This window comes from Marmota monax, unplaced genomic scaffold (assembly GCF_021218885.2).
Source record: "Marmota monax isolate L192 unplaced genomic scaffold, Marmota_monax_Labrador192_F-V1.1 WCK01_AAM20220418_F8-fsc00001, whole genome shotgun sequence".
NCBI lineage: Eukaryota > Metazoa > Chordata > Mammalia > Rodentia > Sciuridae > Marmota > Marmota monax.
The window spans coordinates 60,684,340-60,698,762 of NW_026693777.1; the positions used below are offsets into that span (position 1 = coordinate 60,684,340).

The window sequence follows — 14,423 nt, forward strand, 5'->3', positions numbered from 1 at the left end:
TTCCCAATCCTTATACATTACATAAACTAATTACAAAACTTACATTTTGGGGGTTCTTGTTTAGATATCACTTTTTATGAAAGTACAAATACTTGAAAACAAGGTCTTTTAAGTCATCTTTATATTCCCAGCACCTAGCACAGTGTCTATTCTCACTTGTGACACAATGTTACACGATTAAATACTCATTCTGGGGATGAGGTCAATCTATTATCTGCTACCTCTTAAACAGCTTTCCAATCTATGCTTTTGTATCCACCTCCTATTTGTACAATTAACACTTGTCATTCATCTTTCTCCTCCCAAAATAATCTGTTATACTGCAACCCTTCTAACAACACTTTACTTGAAAAGACTTCATTGTTTCAGTGATTTCAAATCAAGTTAGACTATCTGGATACAACACTCAATACCTTCTACAACTGAGATCTAGCTTACCACTCCAACCTTATCTCCCACTCCCTTGCTTGTTATATATTTGCTATTTCCTAAAACCAGCATCTTTCATGACTTTCCTTCATGCGGTAATCCTCTATTTCCTTTTTGTCTACATTGATGTTTTACTTGTTGGGAGCTGCTGGATGCAGATGCTTTTGAGTCCTGATACGCCGAGTTCTGAAGACTTTTTGTGTTCAGTCTGGCATGGCCATACTAGGTCGCAGTAAACCGGGTGTTACCTCAGATAACAAGGTGTGGCTCCAGGAGTAGGCGTCACCCACTGGGGTTGAGTTACTCTCACCTATTCCTTTGTAATCCTACCTCTTTGCCCTTTTGGGATAGAGTATTCCATGGAAAGGTCTCCCCCAATAAAACCCGAGTTCGAGGCATGCTTTCTTGCCCACCTTGCCTGCTTTGTGGGAGCTGAGTCAGAGGAGCCGACACAGAACCCAAAGAAAAAGGTATATCTCTATCTCTGTGTGATTATTTCATGCAGGCCCAGTTCACCTGGAATGATTCTGACTGGTTTAGTTATGTGTTGCAACAACTTGTCTTTCAAAGAGCCTAAAGGCCATTTCTACTATGCTTTTTTCATTTCTGGGTATCCCCTTTACTTATTCCTTTGTACTGTGTAACTTGAACATTCTGCCGTGTATCATAATTAATTGTGCATAACTATTTCCTCAACTACATTAGCACATGACCTTAAGGCAGAAATCAACCTTATTTACTTTTAAATTCCCAGAGAGAAATATAATACATTATATCCAACAGATTGCTCAAAATACATTATCAATTCCATACAGGACAGGCAAGGTTTTGATAGGTGATAATAAACCCAAGTAGCCATTGATTCATGTGCAAAAGCATGCAGGCAACAGGTACAGTGGTAAAGGCAGCTAGAGGAGATGTTAATGTAGTGCTTGGAAGGGCCTGGAAACCTATGGCATCTGTGTGGTTTTGCCCTACTGAAGTGTGAATCTTAAGATTTTATATATATATATATATATATATATATATATATATATATATATATATATATATATATGTGTGTGTGTGTGTGTGTGTGTGTGTGTGTGTATACACACACACACACACTTTTCTGTGCTGTATATTTTTAGATAATCAAAACCTAGGATAGGACATGTAGTAAAGATTCCTTTCCCCCAAAGAAATGTAGATTCTTCAGAAAAGGGAAAGAGAAATTCAACCCACTTATCATAGAATCTTTAGGGTTCTTCAAAACAGCAATCAATTTACACTCAGGATTTTCCACCCCATTCCTGAGAGAATAACCACATTATTCTATGTATGTATAGTAATAATAATAAACCCTTACTTGATCACTTTTTAACATCTGTCAAAGGTAAATCCTTGACTAGTTGATTTCTCTAATATAGCCATCTGGAGACCCACCCAAGAAACAGATCTAAGCCTTGACTTTGCATGGCAGGTCAGAAACAAACCCCACATACATACCTTCAGTGTGTCTGCCATTATTTACCTTGGTAAATAGTCTGGACATTAGACAAGGGAACCCAGGAAGTGGAAAGATCAATGAAATAAATCCCTTTATCTCTACATCTCAAAGACAAACTCTATAAAGCTTCATATCAAATACTTTGAGTTTGATTAAAAAGTACCACTTACATAGTGTATAGCAAACATCTTAATATCTTTACATCATATCCATTAGGAATTATAGATTTAGCACACTGATAAAAAATTATAAAAAAATTAGCTCTCTCCTATCTTTACTCAAGCTTACTGTTTCTTATATTTTCAAAATGTTCATGGTGTCCAAACTCAGAATACAGAAGAATTAAAAATGAACTGGTTAACTCCCTGCAGTTGACAAAAATCTAAATCACAAAAACCATTCCCAAGTTTTGCGGATCAGTTGGCAGTGAAGGAGTCCATTGTTTTCACCTTGCATTCTTATTCTTTCAAGTTTATAAGTCTGACTTCTCATTAGCCACATCAATGAAACTTCTCCTTTCAATGAACTTGTATGGTTTCCCCTATGGTTCCATCCACAGCCCTTTCCTCATTCCACCTGTTTCTGCTGGGTCATCTTACACTTTGTTATGATTTCAATAATCACAGATACACCAGTGACTCCTGAATCTGTACTGATGAGGCTTCTTGCTTGAGTTCAAGACTTAGCTTACCAACTACCTATAACATATCACCTATTTCTACATCAAATGTAACATGTTGCAAGTAAACTCACCTTTAAAAAGTGTTCTTTTCTTTCCACCCTAAGCCTAATTCTTCTTCTATCTCCCTGAAGTTTTCATGGCACATATGGTGGTTTAAAAAGATGTTCAGGAATTATTTTCAAAGTCTTCTCTTTAAGAGATGGAGTTCAAAACTGGACTTAGTGACTTATTTATAAAAAGGAAAATATGGCACAAGGGACAGTGTTTGACCTCCAAGACAAGATGATAAAAGACCCTGTGGCTTCCTCCTTAGTCTTTCCATGGTACAGCTCACTCTGGGATAAGCCAGCTATCACTCAAGCAGATGTATGAAGAGGTACATGTACACTGCAGCCAGCCACCAACGAGAAACCAAGGCCTTCCACCTACCCCACATACATGAACCTTCTTGGAAGTATATGCATGTTCCAAGTCCACTTGAGTCTTCACCTGACTAAGCCCCAGTCAACAGCTTGACTGCAACTCACGAGAGGATTTGAGCCAGAGGCACCCAGCTAAGTTGCACCTGGACTCCTAACTTGCAAAACAAAGAAAACCAATTCTTGTTATATCAAGTAACTAAGTTTTGGTTAACTTATTACTCACAAAATAGGTTACATATAACCAAAATAACATCCAAACCAAAAATCCAAGGGGAAGAAATGATTAAAAGAAATGGATATTTTAACTGAACTTTCTTCCCATTCTAACCACATTTCTCCTATTTTCACAATGAACAACACCATTATTTACCTAGCTTTCTACATGAGAAACCTAGAAGCCATACTCCACTAATCCTACCCACCATATCAACAAGTTGTCATTTTTTATCTTATATATTGTTCAAGCTCATCCCACTTTTACTGCTTTAATTCTGGCTGTTTTCAATTACTGTAACACAGCATCCTAACTTCTATTTTAGTGTTTTTCAGTTTCATTTTAACACATACTGTTATTTATTAAACTTTACTACTAGTTTTCACAATGCATAGGAAAAAATACAAATGTCTTGCATAGCATATCTGTCCCTTTCCTATCATTTTCTTTTTCACCTCCCACATCCATAGCCTACAATCTGGCCAGTTTTCACCTTTGCATAACCTGCATTCTTTGTGGAAAATATTTCATTCTTCCTTTATAACTCCCACTCTTTTTTTTTTTTTTAAACCTCAGCTTAAGTTTTATCTCATAAAATCTTCCTTATTTATCAGAACCTGGTTAGGTGACTTTTTTTTTTCCTTTCTTTTTTTGATGGTGCTGGAGATAGAACCCAGTGCCTTGTGCATGCAAGGCAAGCACTCTACCAATTGAGCTATAGCCCCAGGCCTGACTTTCTTACTTACTTCATCAGAGCCCTTATCACATAGATAAGTAATGTGCTCTCCACTAAAATGTGAGCTTCAGAGGGAAAAAAAAACTATCCTTGGTGTGTGTATTCATTCATTGAAGACTCCAACTTGTTAACTTATTGAGTGACTACATGACAGGCAATAATATTAGGTATCTGTTACTTAATAATCAACAAAACAAATGTGCTCCATCCTTTCAGAGATTACTGTGTGTTGAAGAAGGGCCAGGTGGGGTGGTCCCCGCTTGTAATTCCAGCCACTCAGGAGATTGAAGCAAAAGGATCACAAGTTCAAGGCCAGCCTTGGCAACTTATTGAGACCATCTCAAACATAAAAAAGTTCTGTGGGTTTAGCTCAATCCCCAGATGCACCAAAATAACAATAATAATAGTTATTATGGTATGGCACATAGCTGCAAACACTCATTGAATTACCTTGTTTTCTAAGACATTTGTATAAATTAAATGCTTCCCACTAGAGTTATAAGTGGCCCAGGCTCATCACATCCTCATGTCTTTTTTTTTCCTTGTACCGGGGATTGAACTCAGGGATACTTAATCACAGAGCAACACCCCAGCCCTTTTTATACTTTGAGATAGGGCCTCACTGAATGGCAGAGGCTGGCTTTGCACTTGCCATCCTCTTGCCTCAACCTCTCAAGCTGCTGGGATTACAGAATTGTGCCACTGAGCCTGGTTGACTTTTTTAACATCTTTGCTAATATTGTCAATGTCATCTCCTTGTTTATAAAGTCTCCATGTTAAAATGTAAGAAAAAGGATATAAATCATGATAAAATATATGTTTAAGAAGTTACATTAAGGAAAGTGAAAAACTAGCTTTATATATTAGGATTATCCAAATATACAGCTTACATAATTTAAAAGTAATCACTTGCAAGACACATATTCTACTAAATAAATTGAGCTAAGAAGCCTATAATCCCAGTGATTTAGGAGGCTGTGGCAGGATTGCAAATTTGAAGTCAGTCTCAGCAACTTAGCAAGACCCTGTCTCAAAGTAAAAAATAAAGAAAGGACTGGGATGCTGGTGTTGTGGCTCAGTGGTAGAGCACTCGCCTAGCATGCGTGAGGCACTGGGTTTGATCCTCAGCACCACATAAAGGTGAATAAATAAAATAACGATATTGTGTCCAACTAAAACTTAAAAAAAAAAAAAAAAAAGGAAGGAAGGACTGGGGATGTAGCTATGTGGTAAAGTACCCCTAAGTTTAATCCTCAGTACCAAAGCGAGAAGGAAAACAAACAAACAAACAAACAAAAAACTCAAGTTAAAAATGGCAAAAGCCAAGTCTTTCTGGCACTCAGAGATCTAAAGCAATCATTGTCCAGATTTTTCAAAAGACCTAATTCCAATGGAATCCCTCCCTTTCCTTTGGCTTGCTGACAAATGAGGCATAACTAAAACATTTCTGGAATATGTAATAAAGTTTTAAAAAGGTGGGGGGCTAAGTGTTTTATAAAAGATAATGGCAGGATGAGGAAATGATATATTAAAATATACAAAACGGGCTGGGGGTTGTGGATCAGAAGTAGAGTGCTTGCCTAGTACATGAGAGGCCCTGGGTTTGATCCTCAGCATCACATGGAAATAAATAAAAGTATAAAAAATAAATTAAAATACACAAAACAATTTGTACTAATAAAAATGCCTTACAACCAAGAAAAAATAAATTCAAAACAAAACTTCATAGTTGAAGAAAAAAATTTCAACTCTTATTTATAATATGTGAGAAGATATTTAGGTCAAATTTCTTATATTAGTGTAGAACTCATAAATAATAAATACAAGGCAAATATTGTCTTGAATTACAAAACTTATATTTTATAAATGACACATATTTCTGATACTTTAATTGTACATTAAAGAACAGGGTTACAAAATTAAACAACTCTGCTCCTTCTTAAATTCAAAGTGGTTATAATAACATCAGCAAATTATGCCAGGTTTTAAATTAATGTATGGTCCTATAAAATTTAAATTACTTAGAATAAATGAGGAAAAAATTAGCTTATGCTCTCTACATCCCATTTAACCCTGTCACTTTTAAACAACAGAAATTTTTTTTTCCTGGAAAATACCCTCATCTCTACTTCCAGTAGCATATTTCAACAATCATCTGGAATTTGTGCCAAGAAGCAGGGGCATTCATCACCAAACCTGTTATACAACAAGTTTTCTTTTAACAAACTGATGGTTGCCCAACATGAAAACATTAACTTGTGACTTTTCAGAGGCAGAAAGTTTTTCTCTTTACCTTTAGTGTCTGCAATGAAATTTCAAAAAGTTTTTAACCTTTATTAACCTTCAATGATTTATCATTTTATAGCAGTACAAAAAGTGTCAAAATGGATCAGAAACAAGGTTTACAATGCTCATAATAATTTCTGACAGTGGTAATATTTAACCTTTTGAGCTAGTCTCAAAGACCAGCAATATAACTCAAATTAAACAATACATAACGATAAATGTTATTCCTAAAAAAAAAAAAAAAAAAAGTTATTTCCCTGTTTACAATTTTTAGAAAATGGTATAATATAAAAATATTTTCTTCATTTCCCTGCCATGGTAATCTGAAACCGCACCTAGGTTCTCTCCAACTTCAAGGGTAAAGAGTGAAACATTCCATTTTAGTAGAAACACTCATTTCTCATAGCTAGCATTTTTTCAAGGCACTCTAAAAATTCTTAAGAATGCTAAAAGAAAAACATTCCTTTGCCTACTGATCTTTTGATCATGTTCTCCCCAAATTTTTAAAAACTAAACATAAGTGGTTCTTCTGAATTTTTATTTTCCATAGTACAGTCCTTAAGTTATTTTTCTTTTATTTGGAGCTACTCCTTCATTTTCAACTTGCTGAGCAGACAAGCAACTGCTTTTGGTTTCCATGGAAACTGGAGTCCTTCGGCTGCGTGTAGGCATTCTGGTTCCACCAACCTAAGAGATAAAGCAAAGAACAAAATAGCTTAATATATTTACAACATACCTACGTATAGTAAACTGTATTATTTCTATATGTACTAATCATCATGGATATAATCTTCTAAATTTTTGGTCACCAGTCACATGGTTAACTGTTACTAAACAAGTTTTAATCTGATATAGTTTTAAGTAGTATAATTTTTTCAGATCAAGATAGATAAGTGAATGGAAAAGCTACTATGTTTGGGGCTGGGGATGTGGCTCAAGAGGTAGCGTGCTCGCCTGGCATGCGTGGGGCGCTGGGTTCGATCCTCAGCACCACATAAAAATAAAATAAAGATGTTGTGTCCACCGAAAACTAAAAATAAATATTAAAATGTTTTCTCTCTCTCTCTTAAAAAAAAAAAAGCTACTATGTTAAATTTGGAAGGGGCTGAAATGTTCAATTAGAATAAAAGGGAATGACAGGGCTTTTGAATAATATATTTGCACTAATTCTGCTTAAGGAAAGGAAAAAAGAAATGAGAAAAAAAGAAATAAGAAATATGAAGGCAAAATAAAGAAAATATAAGCAAATCAGAGGTGCTGAAGAAGGAGAAGAAATTACATGGAAAAAAAGGACAGACAGTAAGATAAGGAAGAAAGGGAGAGACAAAGAAAAGAAAGGGAGAGACAAAGAAAAGTTGTTGGGCACAGTGGCACACACCTGTAATTCCAGTGACTCTGGAGGCTAAGGCAGGAAGATCACAAGTTCAAAGCCAGCCTCAGCAACTTAGTGAGGCCTTAAGCAACTTAAGAAGACCCTGTCTCAAAATAAAATATAAAAAGGGCTGGGGGTATGGATCAGTGGTGAATTGCTCCTGGGTTCAATCCCTGGTACAAAAAAAAAAAAAAAAAAAGCCCAAGAGGGAAGAAAGAAAAAACAATAAACATAGAAGAAAAAAACAAAACAAAAAAAGGAATACAGAGGATGGGCAAAGGGAAAGAAGGACGCTTGGGGGACACCCATGGTGCTACTTGCACCTTCATGTGTACTATTCTCCTCACTCTCCTTTTCTAACTCACTGTGTAAGGGAGGAAGGTCATTCTTTGGACCCAATCCTTTGCTAATCATAGTCCTGTTTAAGAATAAGATCTGGAAATACTGCCACTTTCTTGGCTACTAGGAGGGAGGGCAGAAAGTTTTTAAAATATGTAAAGGGGAAAGCCAGCCCTCACAGAGAAGGATGAAAGCTGTGTAACCTGAAATAATTTCCACAGAATCTGCCCATATCTGCCTGTATCTTCCCCAGCCACCACTCACACTTTGTTTCATCACATCTTATCTAGTGAATCCCATACTTGGGCACACTAACGGTGATACTGGAACTCCAAGCACTCTCTCATATTCCAAACCCAACAGAAGCAGTGCTGGTTACTGGTTCACTGAGAAAGGATCAGACTCCAGTGTCCCTTACCTATTATTTACTGCCTCTTAAAGGGACTTTTTTTCCTTTAAATTTTATTTATTTATTTATTTAGGTTTAAAATGACATGATTAGAAAGGACAAACTTAAGGCTTTGAATCTGCCAGACTCTCTGAGGTTGATGAACATTTATAACATTTCTACTAGAAAGTGCTATGATTTTTAGATATCTATATCACTCTCTACATAGCTGGTATTTCTTTTAAAGATATACTGACTATACTAATTGTATCTACTATATCTTTGAGGAAAGTCAGCATTGAAGACTTCCATTGTAAGATGGTATGTGTGTGTAAAATAAATGCTCATTATAAAAATTGTAGGAGAAAAGGGTATGAAGTAAGAAGCTGCTGCAAAAAGACTGCAAAAGTCAGAAGTAGCACAGGAAATAAAACGAACTCCTCCATATATCCTCTGCTGGATGCAGCAGGGAGGCAGACACAGGGTCTACTGGGGTCTCTTCAGGGTTAGTGCCTTAAGGCACTATACAGATGTGAGTTCTATGTTCAAGTAGATTAGGGTCTAAGGAATCACATTGGGGCAAAAACATTTGTTATATGAGTCTGTACATGGAGAGGATATGCAGATGATTTATGTTTCATACAGGTTTTTTCTTCCCCAGTTTCCTTAAAGTTGTGATTTTTCCCCATTTCTGCTAAGGCTAAAAAAATCCCTATTGGTGCTTAGCTGAAGGGAAAGAAAAAAAGTAGAAAGTCTTATTTCCATGGTCTGCTTAGGAGCAAAGCAGGAAGGTGGGGGTAATCCCCACTAAATGTAGGGCTAGATTGTTATATCATAATTATATCCAAAATGTTCTATTGACTTACACACACACACACACACACACAAAATCTCAAACTAAGTTTGGTTATCTCATTGTCTATAGTACCTAGTGTTGGTCTGTGTAAGAGCCTGGTCCTGGTTAAACTCACTAAATATTTGTTCCTAAATTGAATACATGAAGTATCTTAAAAATACAAATAAATATGTCGCTGTGCTCAGTGATATACATGTAATTAATTGTTAAAATATATATTTACACAATCAAACCCTGAACATATAGAATTTTTCCTTTTCCAAATAAATTATTATTATTATTATTTGTTATACAAAATCACATTTTGATGGGAACAGAAAAGACAGTAGAATGAACCATACCTAACTTTCCTATGGTTATATATGAATACACAACCATTGTAACTCCACATCATATACAACCACAAAAATAGGAATTTATATTCCACGTATGTATGATATGTCAAAATACACTCTACTGTCATGTACAACTAAAAAGAACAAATACTAAAGAATCAAAAGCACATTTTTGGACCACATTTTTAAAAAAGTAAATCATGATAGTATTTCAAAAACATAAGGTACTCAACATTATTCTAGTGTTAATCTGTATCAATAAGGGAAGAATAAAAATATTACTCAGTTCTTTTTTAAAAACACCTTGGACAAATAAATTTATCCTTCTATTTATAGTTGTTTGAAGTCAAGACATTAAACCATTAATTTTCACTTTAGAAGAATAAGCAACCCCTGCACAGAATTATATGTTATGGTTCAGAAACTATAATCAGTGTTTCTAAATTAAAGAAAATCATTCTTCTAGAAAGAATACAGATCTTCAAAAATGGTTTTCAATTATTATTTCCTTAAGAGGTTATAAAAACCACCATTTATATTGTATGTAAACTAGGGATAGTCAACCAAAACTGTAGATAAAATAACTTAAGATGCTAACAGTTAACTTTCTCCATTCTTTTTTTTTTTTTTAAGAGAGAGAGAGAGAGAGACAGAATTTTTTAATATTTATTTTTTAGTTTTCGGCAGACACAACATCTTTGTTTGTATGTGGTGCTGAGAATCGAACCCGGGCCGCACGCGTGCCAGGCGAGCGCGCTATCGCTTGAGCCACATCCCCAGCCCTCTCCATTCTTTCACTGATCTCAACTGGTTAACCATATTTATATTTTCTTGGCCAATGTTAACTAAGAATGTACAAGGAGTTCGGTGTTCAATAGCTGCTTAGCATGCAGAAGGCCCTGGGTTCAATCCCCAGCAGAAATAAATAAATAATAAACAAACAAATCCTTCCAAACTCTAACATTAAGGTAAAGAACTGAAAAACATAAACAACCCTATTCACTGTAAATTGTTTTAAAAAAAAGTCCTCAATATTTGCATTCTAGCTATTTCTCAAAAGGACTAAAGGACATTTACAGATTAATTTACTGTAATATAGAAGGGAAAAAAGAATAGAACATTCAAAGGGTACACAAGTGATAAATTCTCTGAGGGTAATAACATTGAAAAGATTATAAAATTCAGTAATTTTGATTCAAAGATTTTTTTTTTTTTTGGCAGCAGAAAGGAAAACACACTAGGTTTTGTCTCCTGAACATTCAGATAGTAAAATTTTTCCTACAACTAAACTTAAATTGAAATTTCTTAAATTATATACAGAGAACAAGTGACATGGTGGAAACTATTTCTAGCCACAGCTTTGTAGGTTTTAGATAAATAAATTATTATACAAGTGAGATTTCTAGGAGGAATTTAATAAAGAGAGCAACATTAAAGTGTAATTTAATAAATATTGAGTTATACATACGTAGCAGAACATAATATAGTCATTAATACTGCAGCTATATTTATAACAAAGCACTCCATTAACTACTACATTTTAATTTTTCCATATCCTAGCAATCAATTTTAATTATATCATAATTTTATTGTATGTATTCTTTTGCAAATTGTCTCAAATATTTAATAAAATTGAATAGAGTGGGCATAAATAAAAATTGCAAATATAACTTTTTATTTTATAGGAACATAAAGATTTAACTATGCGGCTGCCTTACCCATGCACCCATGAAGCAAGCTAGAATTTTCTTTTGTTGGTTTATAAACCTTATAAAAATAGAAAGTTCCATTGACAAAGACTGGACATGGTAGAGCATACAACTTTATCTACCCTTCTTATGGATATTGGTTGTAGAATAGTAGTTGTAATTAACTTGGAAATGTGGACCTCAGGTTGAAGTACAGTGAATGAAACAAATTAATAATAAACAATCTAATAGAACATTTGATTTCAAAAAGACTTTACCTTTTGCTGTGTTGCAGGACCCAGTGATTTGGGTGGAAAAGTACAAGGTATCCGTCCATGATGAATATGATATGGTAATAGGAGACTGGGATCTAATGGGACCCAAGGAACTGAGAGACTAGAAGGTACACCAGGAGGGTCACAATGTGTTTTATGCAAATTGTATGCTGTTCTAGTAACTTTTCCGTCAGAGGTCTTGTAGATCAGGAGTGAAGAATCTTCTGCTGCATGAGACAACAAGTAGGAACCCTCCTGCAAGCTAAGTACACCATTGAAGATCAATCTATTAATAAAACTGAAAACAATTATAGGCATAGAACCACAACCTCTAAAATATAAAATAGACCAATAAAAGTAGACTTCAGATTTAAAGTCTTTTCATGCCTTTTAGGCAACTAAATTATTTTGGAACTTTGGAACTTTAGTACAAAGTTCAGAATATCTGATCATTTTCTTTTTATTATGTATTAGGCAATATGCAAAATTTCAATCATCTAATAGAAAAACAATCTGCCTATTTTTCTAATCTATGGAGAACAGATGCTTCCTGAAAACATCTGTCTCTCAACATTTTCATCATTCAACATCCTAATTTTTATTTCTAGTAATAGAAGTTAATAGGTAGAAGTAGATGATTAACAGATAGTAATTGATAGAAGTAGACACAGGTTAATGTTAATACTGAAATGTACACTTAAATTTTAAGAAGGCAGAGCTCATGTTAAATGATCTTATTATAATAAAAATTATTTTAAATTATAAAAGTGACAAAAGACATGAGAGAAAGTTAATGTTACATGTTTATGACATCCAGTACTTTAAAATAAAGTGGCAGAAACTATTGATGGAACAACCAAGATATAATATGAAGTATTATTATGAGATAATAGTAGCAATAGCAGCCAACAGATATTGAATTTTTATCATGAGCCAACAAATGTTATACTGCTTCATATCCATTTTTTCATTAAATCCTCTGCAACAAATCCTCAAGGCATAATATTAATTATTAACTCCACATCGGTGATAAATAAACAAATTAGAGATGTGAAGCAATTTGCCCGAAGTTGTGAGTATAGTAGGGTTTATATATAAACTCAGGCGGTCAAATTCCACAGGCTATACCCTTAATCATGATCCTCTACTATCACAATAATCAGTCATGTCAAACATCCAATCCACATTTTTCTTTTTTTTCTTAGAAAGCTTTAAGGGATTCAATGTATAACCATAAAGAGCTATTAGGATGATTAATACACTGTGCTCTCTTGGGATTACACATTTTCTGGATCAAAGGGGAACAGTTCTTTCTCACATTAATAAAAAAAAGAGATTAATCATACTTCAGTTATACAGATCTCCTACAAATCTTTAAGTTACATTTTCATTAACATTTTTTTGGTGCAGGGGATTTTACCCAGGGGTACTTAACCCTCGAGTTCCATCCCCAGTCCTTTTGCATTTTGAGACAGGGTCTTGATAAGTTGCTTAGAACTTTGCTAAGTTGCTGAGGTTGGCCTTCAACTTGGGATCCTCCTGCCTCAGTCTCCCTAGTCTCTGGGATTACAGGCACATATCACCACACTCAGCCATTTTAATTAACTTTTTAAATTAAAAGTAATAGATGTTGATGAAGGAGGTCCCCAAAATTATTCTTATCCTTTAGAAACTTTTTTCTCTTGATCACTTTAATATAAGGAAATAATAATTGATAAAGAAGCAGGAATAAATAACATTTCAAAGATTGAGGTTTTACTAATGAAAATCACTAAAATCACTAAAAATGAAGAAAACTTTGGTTTATAGAAAAATGTATACATATTTTTTGAGATGGGTTTTGCTATGTTGCCCAGGTTGGTTTTGAACTCCTAGGCTCAAGTGATCCTCCTGCCTCAACCTCCCAAGCTGTGCCATCCTACCCTGCTCCAGAGCAATGTATTTAATTTATGGAGAATGAGACACTCCAAGGACAAGTATCATACACATGCCATACGAATGCAATGCACATGAAAAAATATAAAGACATACAACTCTGGTAGGCAGAATAGTGGCCTCCTAAAAATGTTTTTTTTTTTTTTTTTCCCCACACCCTGGTTATCTTACATGGCAAAGGGGAAAGGTAGCAGATAGAACTATGGTGACTAATCAGCTAATTTTTTTTTTTTTTTTTTTTTTTTTTTTTTTTTTTTTTTAGAAAGAGGACAGAGAGAGAGAGAGAGAGAGAGAGAGAGAGAGAGAGATTTTTTTTTTAATATTTATTTTTCAGTTCTCGGCAGACACAACATCTTTGTTTGTATGTGGTGCTGAGGATCGAACCCGGGCCGCACGCATGGCAGGCGAGCGCGCTACCGCTTGAGCCACATCCCCAGCCCCTAATCAGCTAATTTTAAAATGGTCATATTTTCCTGGATTATCCAAGTGGGCCCAGTGTAATCACAAGAGCCTTTAAACGTGGAAGGAGGCTGAAAAGACTCACAGGGAAATCCTACTGAGAAACAAATTCAGACAAGCGAATACTATGATTTTAACCCAGTATGACCAGTTAGATCTCAAGATCTACAGAACTGCAAAATAATAAATTTGTGTTGTTTTACAAAACTGATATTTTACAGCTATGATAGAAAACTAATATAAGGACTGGCGAATATAGCTCAATTGTAGAGTGCTTGCCTAGCATGTGTGAGGTTTTCACTCCCCAGCACCATAAATAAATAAATAAGAAAATTAGTAACAAATGAAATAAGATTGACAATAAAAATTCAAAAGCATCTGGCAAGTTTCATATATAAGTACTGTACCTCCTTAGAACTAAAAAGTACTCAGGTACTTACTGTACCCGACACCATTATTTTACAAATAAGGAAATTCACATCTGGTTGTATAATTTAAGTGGAGAGTTAGAACTTGAA

General features: G+C 34.7%; 1 protein-coding gene across 4 annotated transcripts in view; it reads right to left on the bottom strand.

Annotated features, from left to right (window-relative positions):
- Window positions 1-6,291: 6,291 nt before the first annotated feature.
- Window positions 6,292-14,423, bottom strand: part of Ice2 (interactor of little elongation complex ELL subunit 2) — a 48,445-nt gene continuing 40,313 nt past the window's right edge. For all 4 annotated transcript variants that reach the window (XM_046461647.2, XM_046461649.2, XM_046461648.2 and 1 more), the window contains 2 exons: window positions 11,515-11,773; window positions 6,292-6,945 (listed from right to left, as the gene is read on the bottom strand). In XM_046461647.2, the coding sequence (XP_046317603.1) occupies window positions 6,817-6,945; window positions 11,515-11,773 (388 nt within the window). In that variant the 3' untranslated portion in view covers window positions 6,292-6,816. The remainder of the gene's footprint in view (window positions 6,946-11,514; window positions 11,774-14,423) is intronic.